The sequence below is a fragment of the Teleopsis dalmanni genome, chromosome 1 (genome assembly GCF_002237135.1).
Source record: "Teleopsis dalmanni isolate 2A chromosome 1, ASM223713v2, whole genome shotgun sequence".
In the NCBI taxonomy this organism is placed as follows: domain Eukaryota; kingdom Metazoa; phylum Arthropoda; class Insecta; order Diptera; family Diopsidae; genus Teleopsis; species Teleopsis dalmanni.
The window spans coordinates 112,777,192-112,793,772 of NC_051846.1; the positions used below are offsets into that span (position 1 = coordinate 112,777,192).

Genomic DNA, 16,581 nt, shown 5'->3' on the forward strand with positions numbered 1-16,581 from the left:
TCATGGATGTTTTCCACTCTGTTGGGTAAAAACTAAATTTAATAATGGCATTAAAAAGTCTTGTGATAAAATTTATGGCCAAAAGGGGTAGTTTTTTATCATGATGGGTGAGATATTATCATATCCCGGTGCCTTTTTACAATCTAACTTGTCTGTGATTATTTGAAGAAGATCATTGGCCGTGATATTCGTGTCAATAGATGGTGCATGTAGATCCTGATTGGGAAAGTCATAATGTCCTTTTGCACGATTTGGTTGGAACACCTCTTTTAGATAATCAGCAAAAACGTTAGATTTTTCTTTATCACTTTGCGCCCAGTTTCCGAGAGAGTTTCTTATTGGAGAATCGAATTCTATGGGGGAATTTATACCTTTGCTAGCATTCCATAAGGATATATGGTTTTTGCCATTTAGACATCGGTTTCGAATATAACTATATCCCCTGATTTTGGTTGCATTGCTTAATGCAGATCTAAGTCTCCTTTGGGCTTCCTTAAATAAGTTTTTCGCTAAAGGGACTTAGATTTTTGCCATCAGAACTAAGTTTAAAACCGAGGTTGCGTCCTCAATATGAGACTTACACTTTATATTGTAATTTGTGTGAATGTATGAATTAAAGTACTTTTTATATTTGAGCCAGTTTGTTTTAGGACTTGTAAGGCTATAGGAACAGTCATATAACTGAGGACCATCAAGTAAGCAAAATGTAACTGGAGAATGGTCAGAAGACAAATCGCAGCTAGTGTATGTTGAGATAAAATTTCTGCCCATGCCTTTGGTCACGGCGAAGTCTATTAGGTCTGGTATTTTATTGTTATCGGCAGCCCAATAGTTGGCTGTCCAGGGGAGATTACGTCTAGTGCATTTTTTCTATTTACAATAAAATTGTAGAGCTGTTTTCCTCTTGGATTACAGAGTCGTGAACCCCAATACATGTGCTTAGCGTTGTAGTCTCCCGCCGCAAGAAATCTTTCACCTAGAGTTAAGAAGTAATTCGTAAGTTGGGTCTCAGTAATGTTGAAGCGTGAAGGACAGTAAACTGCCGATAAAGTTAAATTTTTTCCTTTGTGCTTAAGGCATATTGATGTGGCTTGCATATAATTATGAGCATATGTACCTAGCAAATTGTGTTTTAGACGCTTTCGTATCAAAATACCTGTACCTTCACGTGCTGTGCCATCTGGGTGATTGGTTTTATGGAATATGTTAAATAACCAGGAATAGAAAAGAAATTTTTGTTTGTTAGATGTGTTTCTGAGCACAGCATTACATCCACACTTTCTCGGGACATGAAATTTGTGAGTTCAAGTTTATGTTGGCTTAAGCCGTTTGCATTCCATGTACAAATTTTTAAAGTACTCATTATTTAGACAAAAATTTGCATTAATTGGCTTTGCATTTTAACTATCTCGTTAAGAGTAGTTTGCATGATTGACATGAACTGAGTTAAGCTCTGGGTGGGAGTGGAGATCATTATTTCTAAACTATTACTTTGAACTGGAGGAGCATGTTGCTTGTCAGATTTAACGACGTTAGCATATGAAAAACCTGGTGTAACAGGCTTAGAAGTTAAAGGTTGAGGTACTTCAACGAATTTAATGGGGTTGCTTCTTGTAGGATTACGCAATATTTCTTTCTGCAGAGCTAACCTGTGCTTTAGTTCTTTATAAATAGGCGCCTCTGTATTTGCAGTGTGGAATTTCCACTGCAGTTGCTACATTTTTTGGAGTTGGTATCCTTTAATGCTTTTTTATCGCATTCGGAACTATGGTGAAGCTCGCCGCAAGCTACGCACACTGTACGAAGAGTGCTATATGACTTAGTATGGCCATACTCTTGGCAGTTTGTGCATTGCACCGGACCATTTCTTTTGTGGGGCTTCTCAACGCTAATTCTGCGGTGAAGTAAATACTGTAGGTTGTAGATGGGATGGCTCTCATCTTTTTTAAGCTTAGAAGCTTCCGGGTGAAGTTTAACTTTGTTAACATATATTTTGTTATTTTATCTTTAGCGCTAAAGCCTTTTTCGCTTAGGGCATTTGTTATCTCAATGGGTTCTACATATGATTCGATACCTTTAATTACGACAACAAGGCCCTTACTACTCCTTAGTTGGTATGTGTAGTAATTTTTTTTGCTGTCTTCGAAATATTTGGTTATGACTCTAAAATTGTTTTCAGTGTCGATTTGGATTTTGGTTTCGTGTATATTGCCCCTAGTTATAGGAACAATATGAAAAGTATTATTTCCAATCAGACTTGCAAGGATTGTAACTAGGTTATTTGAGCTGCGTTCACGCAAGTAGATTGGAGGCGGTTTAAAATTTTTGTTAATAGGCTGATTAGCTTCTTCTGTAGTTTCAGCTAATTCAGCAAATCTATTGCCAGAAAGAATGTTTGTAGTTGCACTATCTTTGATAGTTTTAGTTATTTTAGCACCTTTTGAATTGCTTTTTTGAGGACTTAGTTTGCGTTTCATATTTACATAGCGTTCCATGCCTATTTGGACCTTTATTTTATTTTTTGGACTCGCTAAGTCGGAAAATGCAAGCGAAACTGCTGAAGGTGCAATGTTTGACAAACTTTTGTCAGTTTCTGTAGTTTTCAGAGACAACGTATTCGATGCGTCTATTACCAAATAAGCATTACGTTTACTTGGAATGCTTATCGTATGTCTTCTTTCTAGATTTTGATTGCTCATTTGCATACGTTGTTATATATGCAAATAGCAGGTGTGCTATAAGATTTATTTAATTTTACTACTATTAATATTAATTGATATTAAGTTAAATTAACTATATAAATATAAGTAAAATTAAATTAAATTAATATAAAGAAAAAAAATAATAAAAATAAAAATGAAGATGTAAAAAATAAAATGAAAAAACGTAAAATATTATACTTTATATTCTAATAATTAAACATATAAATAAAAACAAAAAGAGAAAAAAAAAGAATAATAATAATACTAAGAATAATAATAATAATAATAATAATAAAAAAAAATAATAATAATTAATAAAATAAATATCTTCAAATTCCAAAATCCAATGTTAGCAAGTATGTTGGTTTTGATGTTGTGTTGTGTTGTGATGAATTGCTGGCTTCCAATTACAGCTTTTGTGGAACACGTTTGTAATAAAATACTAGCTGTCTCTATCAGCACTTTTTTGTTTTGTTTATATATTCACAAAACCGCACTGATATTTTGTTTGAATGCTTGCTCACGTTTTATTTTTTATTTTGAGCTTTAGAAAATAATTTGCTGTCTCTGTCAGCTATTTGAGTTTTTTTTTTATATATTAAAGTTGTGCAAAAATCAACAAAAATCGAAAAAGCGCGCGCTATTTTCAAATTAATATTTTATGCCCTTTTAACTTTTAGGAATTGTTTTTTTGTCCGAGAATGTTCTGTTTTTTATTTTTGTATTAATAACAAAAGTAATTATTTTAAAAGTGATTGTTATTTACTTGTTTTTATACTGAAATTTAAATTTTTCCGAGACCGGCTTAAAAACACGTCCGCTCACTAGAAAGTTCGAAATGTAAGTTATGAAAATGAATCAAATTTAGGTTAGTGAAAATAACAGTGAATGCATTCAAATAAGTGCTTCATAATCAATAATAATTCAAGGTAATGGATCAAATAGCTCCTTGGTTCCCCATTAAGGCTACCGTATATAGTGTACTGTGTAGATGCCCATATGAAAAGCCGTATTTGATCTGTAAGCGAAAACACCGGTATTTACCGGACAAAGCAATTTTTGGTGTGTTCATATCATCTAAATTGACTTAAGGAACTATTATAATACTTCTCTTTGCATTCAATGATCCTAGATTGACAACATTTTAAATAAATAATTAAGTTTATGAGAAAACTAATAACAGAAATGAAACTTGTCTTTTTATTGATTTTGTCGCAAAACTGCAGTAATATTATTAATAAGCTACATATTATAGAAAAAAATATTGAAAAAATTTGATAAGTAATTACTTAGTTAATCATTATTTGCCATTTTTCGCTATCAGGAATACAGTACAGATAAAATAATATTTACGCTTTCGTTATGTATCAGAACTGTGTATCCAAAGGAACTGTGCCACCTCAACGTTCTATTCACAGTCCAGAAAGTGCGTTGTAGGTATCCAATCTGGTAAATTTTTGAATATATTTGCATCATATGTAATTACTTTTATAGCGGAAAATAGTTGGACCTCTGACTGGTACATAGAGAGTAGAAAACAAATGCTAATATATGAGAACTTATAAAACATTTATTGCGATTCTCAGTCTAATTCCGCATTCTATTTAACAAAAATCTTTCTATTTTAATATAGAAAGCCAAAAATTGAAGGTGACGTATGGAAAACAAAATTAGAAAAAAGATAGTATCAGATTGAAATTTAATTTGTTGTATTAAAGTGCTTTGAGAATATACAAGATTGATTGACTTGGCTTTTTAAATAAAAACAAATCAATTTTTCGTTTGGGTAAGTGATAATCTGCACACCTGAAGAGATAGAAATTGTGCATTGTTATTAAGAATGCAAGACAAACATGAAATAGCAATCTCTTTAAGTCAATAGTAAGTCCTTAAGAGTTAAATGTGGTATCAGAATAGGCTCTTTCTTTTCACTTTCACTTCTCCACAGAATAGTTGCTTCAATAACATTTGGCAGCAATATTTGAGGAACTACTCTAAGTCCATTGAATATTTTAATGAATGAACTTCTACCGGTTAACATTGCATTCGTAATTATGGTATGTCGTATGAATACTTTTTGCTCAGCAAGTAAGAGTTGTTTCTTTCCTTTGACAAATATATAAATGTAAAATTTCTTATATATAGTTATTCACAAATAATTTATTAGATTGCAACCTTTCTAAAACAAATAATGTTTAAATTTGTCTCGGAGGGTAGCTAACAGAGGCATCCAACAGTGTTGTTTCTCAATGTTAATCAATGTTAGTAAAAGAAGGTGGACCTTTGACATTAATGAGTAGAATTCGGCCCAATGCTTCAAACGAATACAAATGTCTTTAGTATGTCATCAGTATGAATGGTTCGCGAGGACATTTGAATTTGTTGGATGTAGCATTCCATACATATTTTGATACTTGCGGATATAATATTGACTTTGGCAAAAGCATGTACATACATATTACGTGTGGTGACACAAACACAATATTTTGTACGCTCTCTAGCGGGAAATAAAATGTTTCTCCGTTTCCAAGATGTGCAATCAAATATCCATGACGAATATGGTATAATCATTCTATTGTAGTTTTCTGTCTTCTGTTTCATGATGTCTGCATTGGAATACATGTCATCACAACATTAGAAAACTCTCTCTGATAATTTTTTGTATATATATTATCTGCCACATATACAGATTGTGGATCAGATTGTAGCATGCAGATTGGAACAGTAATGGATTTTCTTTATAATTAGAAATTTCCACACAAATATCAAATATGAAAATGTACTAAAAAATTATGTTTGGAATATGAAAGCCAACTAATATTTAGCATTTCTTTTATATTATTTTTTAACATATTGTTTTGTATTTAATACAGGATCTAGATGAAACTGTTCCCAGTTCATCACATTTCAAAAATTTTGGCAGAATGATGTAATCTCAAACCATTGTTACAAGGAAGAAAATATGTAATGACTCCTAAATTAGTATTAAGAGTAGTATATGTGTACATTACATGCTTATTAGGAGGATTTTGTTTTGATTTGCAAGTTCCAATCGAGATACTTGGATATAATTTTGACGATTTTAACACTAACTCATCCTCTATAAAGCAATATAGCAAAAAAAGAAAGACTTGTACGGGATTCATGAACAACAACCCCAAAGCAAAAATGCAGAAAACTCCTGTTTTCGGCCACTCGAATTTGAACGGAAAGGTTCATTATTCTTACATTCATGTTTGAAAGTTCGATAGCCTCAATTCTTTAGATTTATGCAAGAAACTTAAGTGCTAATCAAAGTTTGACTATTGAGCAATACGACGGAGTAGTATAAAAATAAATTTAACAAAACCTTCGAATGAAATATTATGCGTGAATAATCTTTTTGTGTTGGGAGAGAGAGCGTTTCAACCAATACAAACTTTTACTTATTTTTCCAAGCTGATCCAAGCCCGCTTATGATTTCGCTATCTGTGCCTATAGTTTATAGAATGAAAAATGACGAAATGGCCGAAATAATATTATGAATTAGTTGAAAATATTGAAGTTTTTGCATATTTGTCTAAGACCGTAAAACATTTTAATTAAACACAATTAAAATCCAATTTTCAATATCATTTACAAAAGATCCACACTATAGATTATGTCTACAGGTTAAAAGACATAAACCGGAAAGCAGAATCAGAGCAAACATTGACTTTCATCTTAGATATATTTGGAGCATTCAGTTGAAGGGTCAATCGAAAGTTTATTCTCGTCAAAACTTCAATATATTTAAAGAAAGTTGCATTAAGTTTCCAATCTACATGTTATATATTTATATCAATAATTATTAAGCATTTTTTTTATTTCACTTTCATACATTGAAGTAACAATAACATAAATAATTCTTTATCCAGTTCAAAACATGTTCGATTTTGATATGTACAGATTTAGTCATTTTGATAAATATGCTTTCTGCCCTCCACAAATATTAATACCTCAGCCTTAAATGGTATGGACAAATGAATTTACCTTCCATATCTAGCAATCAATATACTATATTTCGTTCAATTATATGATAACGAATCAATAATACTTCCGCATGCTACATTTGTTAACGAAAGTTCTAGATAGAAATCCAAGAAGTGCGGAACGGTATTAAAAACCTTGCTACATCGGCATCTAATAAGTTTGGTAAGGCGATTCTGCAAAAAATCTGCCTTGTTGTACATTAAAAGATATATTGGCTATTATTGGATATATTGGATAATTTCTTCAACGTGATTTCAAATGAAGAATTTAAATAAAGAGTTGATCTATGTAAACATTATTTATCATTTAAATTTAAAACTTTCGAAACTATAGTTTCAAACTGCATTAAAGCCAATTGCGACGGTCCGCATATATCCTATAGTCCATTATTTAGTTAGTTCATTTTTGGTTTTGATGTGTGATAATATATATATATACTCAGACAATATGAGCATCATTTAGTTAAAAATCATCCTGGAGACTTATATTGTTCTCGTGCTCCACATCGCTGGCAACAACATCGATATCCTCTTCGGCATTTATACTTTGTGATTGCAGAGGCTGCTTGAATTGCGGTGCCACCATTATATTCTGCTGAATACTTTGTTGCACGCTTACTTTTGTGATGAATGTGTGCTCTGTTTTAGCTATTCCAACAGAATTCGGAATATTAGTTATAGTCTCCGGTGCCAACAATGAGGCAACATCGAACTGTCTTTTTCGCGGTTTGGTGTATAAGTTATCAGCTGAGCTTGGAGCAGTGTTTTGGAATTGATGTCGCACGACTTGACTGTGAAGCACGTCGAAGTAAGGTCTCGCGTCATTTGGTTGTTCTAGCTCAATTTCCTCAATTAGATTATTGACTTCTTGCTGATTAATAGAATTTGTATTTTGAGATAGTTTGATACAATTATGAATAGCTGCACTTACTAAATGCTTTGATGAATCAGAACCTTGGTTCGATATCTTGTTAGAAACTTCTGAGTGAAACTGCTGTTGATAGTACCGCGCTTGCTGTTGCCGAAAAGTCGAAATTGGTGGATTATGTTGCATGTACGGAAAAGTGTTTGATGGTATTGATGATACCGATGATATTGGCTGTGGAGACGGCGGTGAAGTTAAGTCCAATGGTGGTGGACTCGGTGAATCATTATCTTGATCGTCTACAGAGAGACCTAAAATAATGAATTGTAACAGTTTCTATATTAAATTTGATTTTTAAAGTTAATTATTACGAAAGAAACTATTTTCTTATTAAAAAAGTTTTAAAATTGTTGTAAAACAACACAATTTTATTTTCAAATAATTAAATTTTTGTCTGTCTATGCAGGAGTTTTAAGTGATGCGAAATACCCATCATCTTTTTAAAAATATTTCTTGTATTTAATTATTTTTTAAAATTTTTTAGGCAAATGTCAAGAATAGAGGCCTTACCCTGTCTGATTTAAAGTTCAGACGCAGTGTTAATTATCCAACTGACCCAATGTCGTACTTGACTTTATATAATTTAATTAATTAAAAATAAAATTTTGTTTTATTACTTTTCGAAACTCACCCATATGTTTTCGAACTTTACGTTGTGCTTTTCGTCTACGGAAATCGCCTCTTCGGAAATCATCTATGTTGGCAGGATGTATTGCCCAATAATGGCCTTTACCATTGGCACTTCGACCAGACTTAATAAAGCAGTAATTTAAAGAAAGATTATGACGTATGGAATTGCGCCAGCCTGGCCCTCTCGTTCGAAAGTATGGATAATTATCTAGAATATACTGATAAATGTCTGATAGAACGAGCTTTGAGTCAGGAGAGCTAAGTATAGCCATAGCAATTAATCCTATGTAACTATGTTGTGGCTTTGGTTCTTCTTGCGGAAAGAAACGCTGTGGAAATATAGGTAATGAAAACTGACCATTGTGTAAGTAAGCCGTTGCATTTACTATTGCAGATGCTGAGTTACTACTGCTAGAAAAATTTGCAGCTCTGATTGCAGTAGATGGATTATACTGAGGATATCGAAACCGTTCCATATTAATCGCATAGTTGTACAATTGTACACGATAGTGGTCGATAGCGGAAGTGTGTCGCAATCCCATATTTAGATTGTGTAATGTACTTAATGGATTAGAAATATTCGACAAATACAATGCTGAAAGTGATTGTTGTGTTGTGACACTAGCTTTATTAGTAGCTTCCAAGTTTTGGGAGGGCTTATTACTTGGATATTCTTCTGATATTTTCGCAGACGAACTCATGATTGTCGTGACAGGATTTTGTATGACCATCTCCAATTCATTAGATTTCTGAAATAATGAAATTCTTATTGAATTTGTGTTGATAATAATTTGATAATTTGTGACATATTACTTTAATTCGATTGGCAATATGCTTTTCAAACTAAAGTAATAGAATAAAAAACTAGAAAGTATAAAATATTCCAATTTTCTATAATCAATTTTGCAATTGAAATAAAAATAAAATTTAAAAGTAAAATCAAGTTTCCACCTTGTATTATAAGCTGCCGTGTATGCATAATACGCAAAAGTCAGGACGGAATTTTTTTGATCATAAAAATTGACAAAAGTCAATCGTTTGCCTACTTCCTCAGTGTACTTTTCGGCAGTTCCATGAATGTAATTGTAGTCCAATACTGAACACACCTATAACATCATCTCAAATATTCCATTAAATCTTTTGTAGGAGCAATAATCAATACCTTATAAAGCGATACCCTTTCAAAATTTCGAAAAATCGCCATATAGTCCAAATAGATTATCGTATCAAACTATTTTAATATATATTATGGGCGTTTTAAAAACCACACCTAACTTACAGATTTAGATTTTTCATCATATGGTATATAATATATAAACTACATTAAAATATAACGCTATCATCTGAAATGCATCTTCACTTCAAAAATAAATAAAAATTTTTAGTATAACTGTTTTCCTTTTCTAATTTAATCAAATCACATTTTATTAATTCTAAATTTTCTAATAAACAAGAGTTCATCTGTGAAATGTAAACATATTCTGCACAATTTTTATCTTTAAAACGATTCAGAGATCAGATTTGCAGTGCCGATGAATTTTATAGACAACGCACCATAGGTCATGATATCAATTTTAAGAATAACTTCTTAAAGAAAAAAAGCGAACGCAAAGATTCCAATAAACTCCATAAAACTATACACACCATTAATCCTGTTTTTTTTCAATATAGTTTCAAAAAATGTGAGAAGTTATAATTTGCTTTTATTTTCAAGATTTTGTGTTTTACGTTCCAAATACTAAAAAAAACTTTTTAATATAAGTATGGGTAGAATGTCCAGAAGTCTCCCATCATTACTAAATATGTGTAGAGGAGGTATCTTTACCTTCTTGAACCGACTGACTTATACGAGGGTCATTATTTATATTTTGCGCCCTGACAACTCTGATTGATGTCAGTTGTCATCTGACGTTTCCAAACGAATGTTTGACATTATTAAACGTAACCTACCTTAGACTTTTTATCAAAAGAGCGTTACTTATGTTATTGACAGTGATTTATAAATTAGGTCTTCGCGAAAAAATGGAATTAACGCGACAAATTTTTTGTGCGATGATTTTTTACGACTTTCGACGTGGATTATCAAGATAAGAGTGTATCGATCAATTTACTTCCACATTTGAAAGGATGAAACTCTATCCTTTTCCAATGTGAAAAGCTGGTACAATGATTTTAATTGTGGCCACAGTTCGCTCACTAATGATATTTGTGAACAACTGATTCGTCCAAAATCAATTGTGACAGAAAACTTTGATGCTGTTCAAGGTGATTATATAGCGCTCTATAGCAACCACAGTGACCAGTAGGGTGGCTCAAAAAATCAAAATTGCGAATCTTTTAAGCATATGCCATTAACCAAACAACGATATTCCCGAAGTTTTGGAGGAATAGAATTTAAAATATCATTGCGCCAATCGAGCAAAGTTGGGTTTTCAATACAAAAAACTGACATTTTTCAATTCATTGACTTCTTATGTGGTGGATAATTTTTATGATTATGTTAGACTACTTGCAGCATTTATTGTCTTTCCCTTTAATTTTTTGTCAGAATCGAATTTAAATGCGTCATAAACCTAATTCGTCTTTCTGCACAATTATTTATCACATGAAGTCTAAAACAGAATTGAAGTCCATTTCTATAATTCATCTCTAAATCCATACATTCATTCCAATCATATTTTCTTTATCCTTAACTGAAACAGTGTCATCTAAGAAAGCCATAGACGTGAGTTCTTCTGCTAAGTACTATAAATGATTAGTTGTTTTCACCAAGACTATGTTCAAAATTTCTTTATCAAATTCTTTTTTTGGAAAGAAGTTGGAGTTGGAAATCTTGGTTAGCTACTGTAACTCCTCTCGTGCAATTAAACCAAATTTTCACATATGTGGTGCTTTATACAAATCACCCGAGTTAAATGTTAATTGATCCCTAAAAATAAACATTTTTAGTTAATGTATGGAAGAAATTTAAAATTACAGACATTTTCGCCTAAGAATATCAATACTAGCTCCAAGAACTCTTTACAGTCAGACGATATTTTTTTAATTCCTCGCGACAAAAAGGTATGACATCTTTGGAAATTTCCGCTTTGATATTTCATTTGAAGTATGAGCCTTGAAGACCGCTCTTGAAGTTATTTGTTTGAAATTGGCCTAAATCCCATGCCTTTTAAAACTCATCAAAAATTTTGACTTATGGAGCCTTAGATTTCACCTTGAATGCTCCTCATAAACTAATTTCATGTCCAAGGTTCTTCTCAATGTGTTTTAGTATCAAAGCACATGCCTGCGAATTTCTCCAAAAGCAATCAACTGCTTAATTTTCTTAAACTTTAATGCTTTTCTACTTCCGCTGCCATATACAGATACACCACTAAATAATAAAAATATGTTGTTTGAAATGGACTTTCGTATCGAACTCATCCTTAATCTTATTTGCTACTTCCTCACGATGCTTTTGACGGCATCGTTGAATCGTTCGACGACGTATAGCAAGATCCTAATGCATCAGTCACTGTGTCCAAATTATGTACAGCGTAACGATCCGAAACCGTGCATTTTTCAAAGGCGGAAACTAACCTAGGTGTGATAAATTAAATCGCTCTATCTGCATTATCTCTATGTTGTTTTACTATGACTGCAGATTCTGCTTCAATTTCGGGGTAAATTTCTTTATCGAACTCATTTCAATTAAAATCAATCGAATTATAATCGCCTTCAAAAAATATTTATATATTTATTTAATATATGAAAAAGTTACAAATGCTTGCTTATATGCTAAAAATGTTAAAAATTATAAAATGAAAGACAGTCTTTCAACTAATTATTGTATTTTGCTCATCAATATCTTACTAAAAAGATATATTAATTATATACCGAATGAATATAATTGTTAATTGTTAAAATAAGTAACAACGATATAAAATGACCTTGAATTGAAAATGTCGGTTTTTTGTACTATTCCAAAAACTATTCTTCCAAAACTTCGAGAATATCGTTTTTTCGGTCAATGGCATGAGTCACCTTAGTCCACCCTCCTATTATAAACATTGTTATTAAAATATGACGATTAGTAAACTTCAATCTTTGGTTTTCTTGTTTTCTCCACTCTATCATGACAAAATCGTATACCACCAAAGAAAGAGTCCATTTTCAGAGTCCATTTCGGCAACACCCTGCCGAAATGCAGGGTGTTGCGAAGTACCAAATATACTTTAAAAGAAACCTCAATATCTGAAAAACGGTTAGTCCATTAAATATCCTTTGCAGAATATAACTTAAAATCTTAATGTTTCAGAAGTTGTAGGGATTCAAATTTGATTTTTTGCGAAGATTTTAAGTAATTTTGCGGAAAACCTTATTTCCCTCAAAATTAGGTTGACTTGTTTTTAGCTGATTTTTCGTATTTCGTATCCCATATCTCAAAAACTCTACACTCTGAAGATTTTCTTCTTTCATGAACCATTTTCATACTTCGAAGAATGCAACCTACTTTTGCACTCTGGCAGATTTGAACTTTTCTGTCCACACAAAAAATCGTAATAAGAAAAGCGCGAAGGATCGATAATAAGTAATCAGTGTGGTAATATTATATGATATGTTTTTTAATTTTTTTTTCATTGGTTTATTTATTGAATCTTTCTAAATGGAAATTGACAATAATTTGGTATTATAAATAGGTGGCATTTTAACCAGTTTTAAAAAGTTGCATATTTGATAAGATTCACAAAAAAATCTACTAGTTTAATCAGCTTCACCAATCACCGGAAGCCAAAAAAAAAAATACGAACTTGATATTAGTCGATCTAGCCGAACTTGATAACCGTTGCATTAGTAAAGGTTATAAAATAAGTTTTTCTTACATATAATTTCGAATTTATATTAATTTCATTAATGCGATAATTTGATATTTCAAGTGCTTTTAATCATTCAATACAACAGTCGTAATATACATCAGGCATCACTACGCCACACCTCCGAAATAAGGACGGTAATAGGAACTTCTTAAGAGCTGTTAATATTCAAGAACAGGCCACGCAAAGTATTTTTAGTTTTAAGTGAGATAAAAGTGTGGAGTACAGAATTCAATGGAAAGGTGAAATGAAGAATTAGAAATATAATGAAGACGTTTTTCGATTTGTATGGATGCATATTGCAGAGTTTGCATTTCAAATCCAAAAATAGATACAAAGTCAGATAATAATGAATGAAAATACCGACGGTTGTGTTCTACACTAAATGTAAACAAAGTCATTTTCAGAATAAATAACAAAGAGCCATAAAGTTCATTTCATTCATTTCCGATTGTATTCTTCACAAGAGATATATACAACTGTCAACAAAACGCTTAATAAACTCATTCTGATCCTTATCGTCATTAAATGTAGAATGAAGAAATGATGTATTATATTTTTGCGTAATAATCTTAATCTCGTTAGAGATCTTGGTTAATAAAGCGGTTGTCATTATTTGGCTCAAATTATAAAATTTGAACGTAACGCATTTGACGACATAACGTAAAAAGCTATGTGCTGTATGTACACAACCAATTCTCCTAGTGAGAGATACTAATTATCACTCTTTTTTTGGCTAATAAGAGCACTTGAGTTGATATCGACTATCAATCACAATATTCTCATTAATTCAAAATGGTGTTTAATCTGAATGAAAAGAAATCAAAAAAAGCAACGGGAACGTTTTTAGACATTCGAGAAAGTCGCGTAACGAAATATCGGTAATTTCCTATCCTAGACACTAATACAAAATATATATAAGTAGATTTCAGAAAATGGCAAAATATTCAAAATAACTGTTACTCACTGATTTACAGATATTTGAGTGATATGGCATTGGTATTTATAAAAAGATTTTGTGCCTCGGTACAATTTTTTAATAAGAACAAATACTACTTCGACTTAGTATCTACGTGTAAATTTTTTTAGACTTAAAAAATCTTTAGCAGGCATCGAAACATTAACATTGCCTACTAGGGACCAAATCTAAGCAATAGAGCATTAAATAAATATTTCTATCAATTGAAATCCCGTTTGAAATTTCGAATGAAATATAATACCAGAGGAACCATTTAAAATAGTCAATCAAACTAATTTAAATCATTTAATAATTTAATCAAAGTATCCATATTAACGATATCCATATTAATTACGCACACTCTCAATTCTCGTACTCTCCTGACCTGCCGTATTTCTTATCTTCTCAATACTTGATGATGCTTAATATGGATGCTCTAATCACTAATTCACTACACACCACGACGCAGCGATCAGTCGGACAACTGGTGTAGCGCGGCCGCAACACTTGAATATGCCTGGTACATTTGCCAGGCCAAAGTTTTATTCTTTCATAAAGTGAAAATACCAGAAATAGTCAATTTTAATGATATATCTTGAAATAATAAGACGGAATTGATTTAAATCCAATTGTCACATGTCCCATAGACATTATCCCTTATTGGAACTGCAATAGGGCGGCTTAGATATTGGCTGTTAAGTACAGTCCAAAAATTATGGATTATGCATGTATCCAAAAACCACTGATTTCAGGTATTTGGCTGAAATCTGTGGTTTAATTGTTTAAAATCATATTACTGGATTTTGACATTTCTCCTTATTATAAAGTACCACAATGGGCCATTATTTGTGCTCAAGTAGGCTTTTTGAGATACAAGGCCGCCACTCCAACCAACCAACCTTATTGTAAAAAAATAAATTAATTGAACAATCTTCGAAATAAGTTGATTAACATCATCATTATATGTTATTCCACTTATAATATAATCATATGAATTAACTGAAAATAAAAGTAAATTTAAAATAAATCAATATTCACAAAATGGATACAATCAAGTAATGACCGTCGGCAAAGCAATCAGGACATTACAAACCGTATATTTGGGACACGTGCGACATATTGAAGCAATATAAAGGACTCTAAGACATGAATAGTTATAGTCGAAATCAACACAAAATGCAAAGATTTATAAGCATAGGATTGCAAAATATTCTTCAAATATGGTAGTCTTCGACAATTTCAAGTGAACTACTAAGAGTTATCAATCAGCAGAACCTTAATATTAAAGTAATATATTGAAAGTGTTATTGGATCGGTCATAACCTATGTAAAATTTTTGTTAATATTTCTCAGGGAATGTTGACTTGGGACCCGCATGGTGCAAGTTGTCGTGGTAGACCTGATATGATATGGACAAAGATAATCCTTACTTGGAAATTGTTTAAATAACTGTAATTAATAACTTTTAAACTCTTAAAAGGAGTTCGGCAATAAATAATATTAATAATAAAAAAAGAAAAATAAAGAAAAAGAAAAAGACACATTACATACGAATATTGACCAGCATAGAAATTAATGTAGCATTTTTATAACCTGAAAAAACTATCAACTCAACACATATTTAATATTGCAATTTTATTTTTTTAATAGAAATCGTTATTTTTCACATAATTTATGGATTATCCTTAATTTTGCTAGGTTTTTTAATGTATCGCGATATTTAAATTTATTTATTTATCAACAAATAAGTTGAAACAGATGTGGTCACAACTACTTACTATATTCGAGGAAAGTGGATAATGCATTTATTTCGTTTGGAAATTCAGCACTCAACTAAATGCACCCCGACGCAATTTCACTTTCCTTGTTCAATTAAATAAATTTTCAAACTTGGCAACATTAGTTTATATTCAAATTACGGATTGAGAATTTTACACTTTTAAACGGTTTGTGCGCGACGCACTTTAACGCTTTGGACACACTGCGAATGATTGCAATATTCCGGGTGGGCAAGAACTGAGTTGAAACAGTTCAAGTAATTAGTTGACGTGCCAAAAACACAAATCACTGTGCCAATCTGCCATTTTATGATTATTTTTGTTTTGTGTATTATGTTTTTCAAACAAACCATCTAGCAAACAGGCAAGCAACTTCGATGTGCCAGCCAATCAGAAGCGATCTGTCAGTGGATTCGTCATGTGTTGAGTGTGTGGCATTGTTTGTTTGTTTTCGTGATTATTTACTTGTGGTTCCATCTCTGTTCAATGCGCCTAACGGTCTTTGTGCTCTCTTTCTCGCTTGTTTTCGTTTTTTATGCATGCAAGGAAAACAAATTAAATACAAAGAACCAAATCGGTTTACTTTTGTTACCTGATCCCTTTACACATTCCATTATGTTTTTGTTGTTGCACAATCAAGTAATTATATGAGAGCGAAGCATGTTATATGTTATTTCGTGTGAGGAAGTTTTAGCAGTATTTTTATCGCTTAGTACAAAAACAAA

General features: G+C 31.7%; 1 protein-coding gene across 1 annotated transcript in view; it reads right to left on the reverse strand.

Moving 5' to 3' along the window:
• Window positions 1–7,175: 7,175 nt before the first annotated feature.
• The window catches only part of LOC119665582 (protein lin-31-like), a 15,649-nt gene continuing 6,243 nt past the window's right edge, over window positions 7,176–16,581 (reverse strand). The window contains exons 2-5 of the mRNA XM_038074809.1: window positions 8,696–9,016; window positions 8,269–8,620; window positions 7,791–7,888; window positions 7,176–7,475 (exon numbers count right to left, since the gene is read on the reverse strand). Coding sequence (XP_037930737.1) covers window positions 7,176–7,475; window positions 7,791–7,888; window positions 8,269–8,620; window positions 8,696–9,016 — 1,071 coding nt within the window. The remainder of the gene's footprint in view (window positions 7,476–7,790; window positions 7,889–8,268; window positions 8,621–8,695; window positions 9,017–16,581) is intronic.